The 2,086-nt window shown below is 44.8% G+C and overlaps 1 protein-coding gene across 1 annotated transcript in view; it reads left to right on the forward strand.

Moving 5' to 3' along the window:
* Nucleotides 1-2,086, forward strand: part of NLRC3 (NLR family CARD domain containing 3) — a 53,117-nt gene that overhangs the window by 37,381 nt on the left and 13,650 nt on the right. Inside the window, exon 10 of the mRNA XM_025192201.1 lies at nucleotides 249-332. Coding sequence (XP_025047986.1) covers nucleotides 249-332 — 84 coding nt within the window. The remainder of the gene's footprint in view (nucleotides 1-248; nucleotides 333-2,086) is intronic.

Consider the following 2,086-nt stretch of genomic DNA (forward strand, 5'->3'; position numbering starts at 1 on the left):
CTTTACCAGCCTGGGTCCCACAGGCTTCATTGCTTTCTGGCTCTGTGGCCTTTGCCCAGTGGAAGGGGTTGGCTATTCAGTTGGTGGGCCCTCCCACCCCTCCAAGATTTCCAATAGACTTGTCCTGTCACTAGCAATGAGTCCCCTCCTAAACACAGACCCTTCAGGCCCATCTAATGGTGCACTGAGGTGGTCTCCCACCCTGCCATTCCTGTTGTAACTCTTTGTTTCCTCTGCTTGTGTGTTAGTCTCCAAAGCAATTCCATCAGTAACACTGGGGTCACTGCGCTGACGGGAGCTCTCTGCTCTAACCAAGGTCTCATCAGCTTGAAGTAAGTCCTGATTCCCCCTCTCATACCTCTTCCTTCCACTCCCCTACCAAGGATCTGATTTTCTTTCTAATGAATACATTAGGCAGCAATCTGGCCTTCTGCCCGGAGCTGCAATGTGGTAATAGGACCTGAATCACATCACTGGGCTCAGCCCCTTCATTACCTGGATGGCTGCCCTCAAGTTTCTGCACTGGTTGCAGCCGGTGTCCTGGGCACGGGAGCAGCTTCCTGGGTTCTTTATATAGTTGTGCTTCTCCTCTAACATCTTTTATTTTTCCCTTGGGAAGTGCATCAGCCTGGCTGTGCTTCTACACTCATGTTCCCAGCAGCCCAATCATTACAGCACAAAGAAGGTGAATGCAAAACAAACAAACAAACAAACAAATAAATAAATAAAAGCTTCAAACATGCACAATCTGCAGCTGCAAAATTGGGTGACTAGAATTAGAAATTGCCAGCAGTAGGTCACTGGGTCCAATGCAAAAGAGTCAGCTCACAGGCAGGATCTGAGGGAGATGTCTATGCTTCTATTTTGGGGCAAGTTGAAGACCCATCCTCAGCTACCCCATACCACATGAAGCTGCCCCTCCCGGTCTATATTACTTTTCTACAGCAGCATATAATAAACCAAGAGAGAGAAACTGTGGGCAAACTGATTCTTAGAACAGGAAGTTCAAACAGAGCCTTTGTAGGAATCATGGTCATTGTTTATCTCCCTTTCTATGCTTGGTTGTAATTATGGGCAGGAGAGACAGGAAGTGCAGTATAGAAGAGCCAGTTGTGCTCACATTTCAGTGCCTGAGTGAATGTTTAACAAGCTCAGGGATGGCAGGGGGTAAGCTCAGACAAGGGGCCCCAATGCCCAGGAGAGCTCTGGAGGTGGAATAGGCTGAGCTAGTAGGTTTGTCATGATGCTTTTCAGGCTACATGGCAGGTTTGGAGGCAAGACTAAGTAGCAGTGTAGATACACCCTGAAACACCTGATGGCTGTTCAGCAAAATGAATTTGGCATGTCTTAGTCCATTTTATACTAGCCAGACACCATCAATATATTTGGTGCTGACCCCCTTGTTTCAACTGAGAGGCCAAAGCATGAATATATTTGAGTGCTGGTCCAGAGATGTGGTACAGTGATGTCACAGAATAGGAAGGAAATTTGCATTGCTCTTGTTCTTTGGAGAAGTGGAGGGCACCAGTCCAGCAATAAGTTCCCTCCAAAAAAAAAAAAAAAGCATGATGTTTCAGAATGACAAGAAAAAAGCCTTTGACTAAGTTGCCAAATTCTGTAAAACTCCTGTAGTGCTGGGGACAGCAGATAAATATGTGTTTTAGGTAAAATGACATTTTTTAATTATTACATTAATGAAATGCAGCTTGACAGGGTGAAACTAGGCATGTTCATGTTCCTGCTGTGGTGTTATAGCTAACTCATGACATTACATCTTCCCCTCTATAGAGAAAAGGCCCTTTTAGGTTGGTCTGATAGCATATGCTCCTGCACAAATCAGACACTAATCCTTAAGATTGTTCATTGAAATGAATTGCTTGGTTATTGCTGTAGAAAGAATATTCAGGTCTTCAAGCAGCTGCTCCACAATGGTTAAAGTTCTGCAGACCCTCTCCAAGTAGATTGCAAGTGCCAGAAGCTTACCATTTGTTCTGAAGTGGATATCTAACAGAAGAAGGGTGATTTCATCAACAGTCTACAAAGGCCTTTGCTAAGTTCCTAATGGTCATTCAATTTTAAACAGCAG

The sequence above is a fragment of the Alligator sinensis genome, unplaced genomic scaffold, assembly GCF_000455745.1.
Source record: "Alligator sinensis unplaced genomic scaffold, ASM45574v1 scaffold1297_1, whole genome shotgun sequence".
NCBI lineage: Eukaryota > Metazoa > Chordata > Crocodylia > Alligatoridae > Alligator > Alligator sinensis.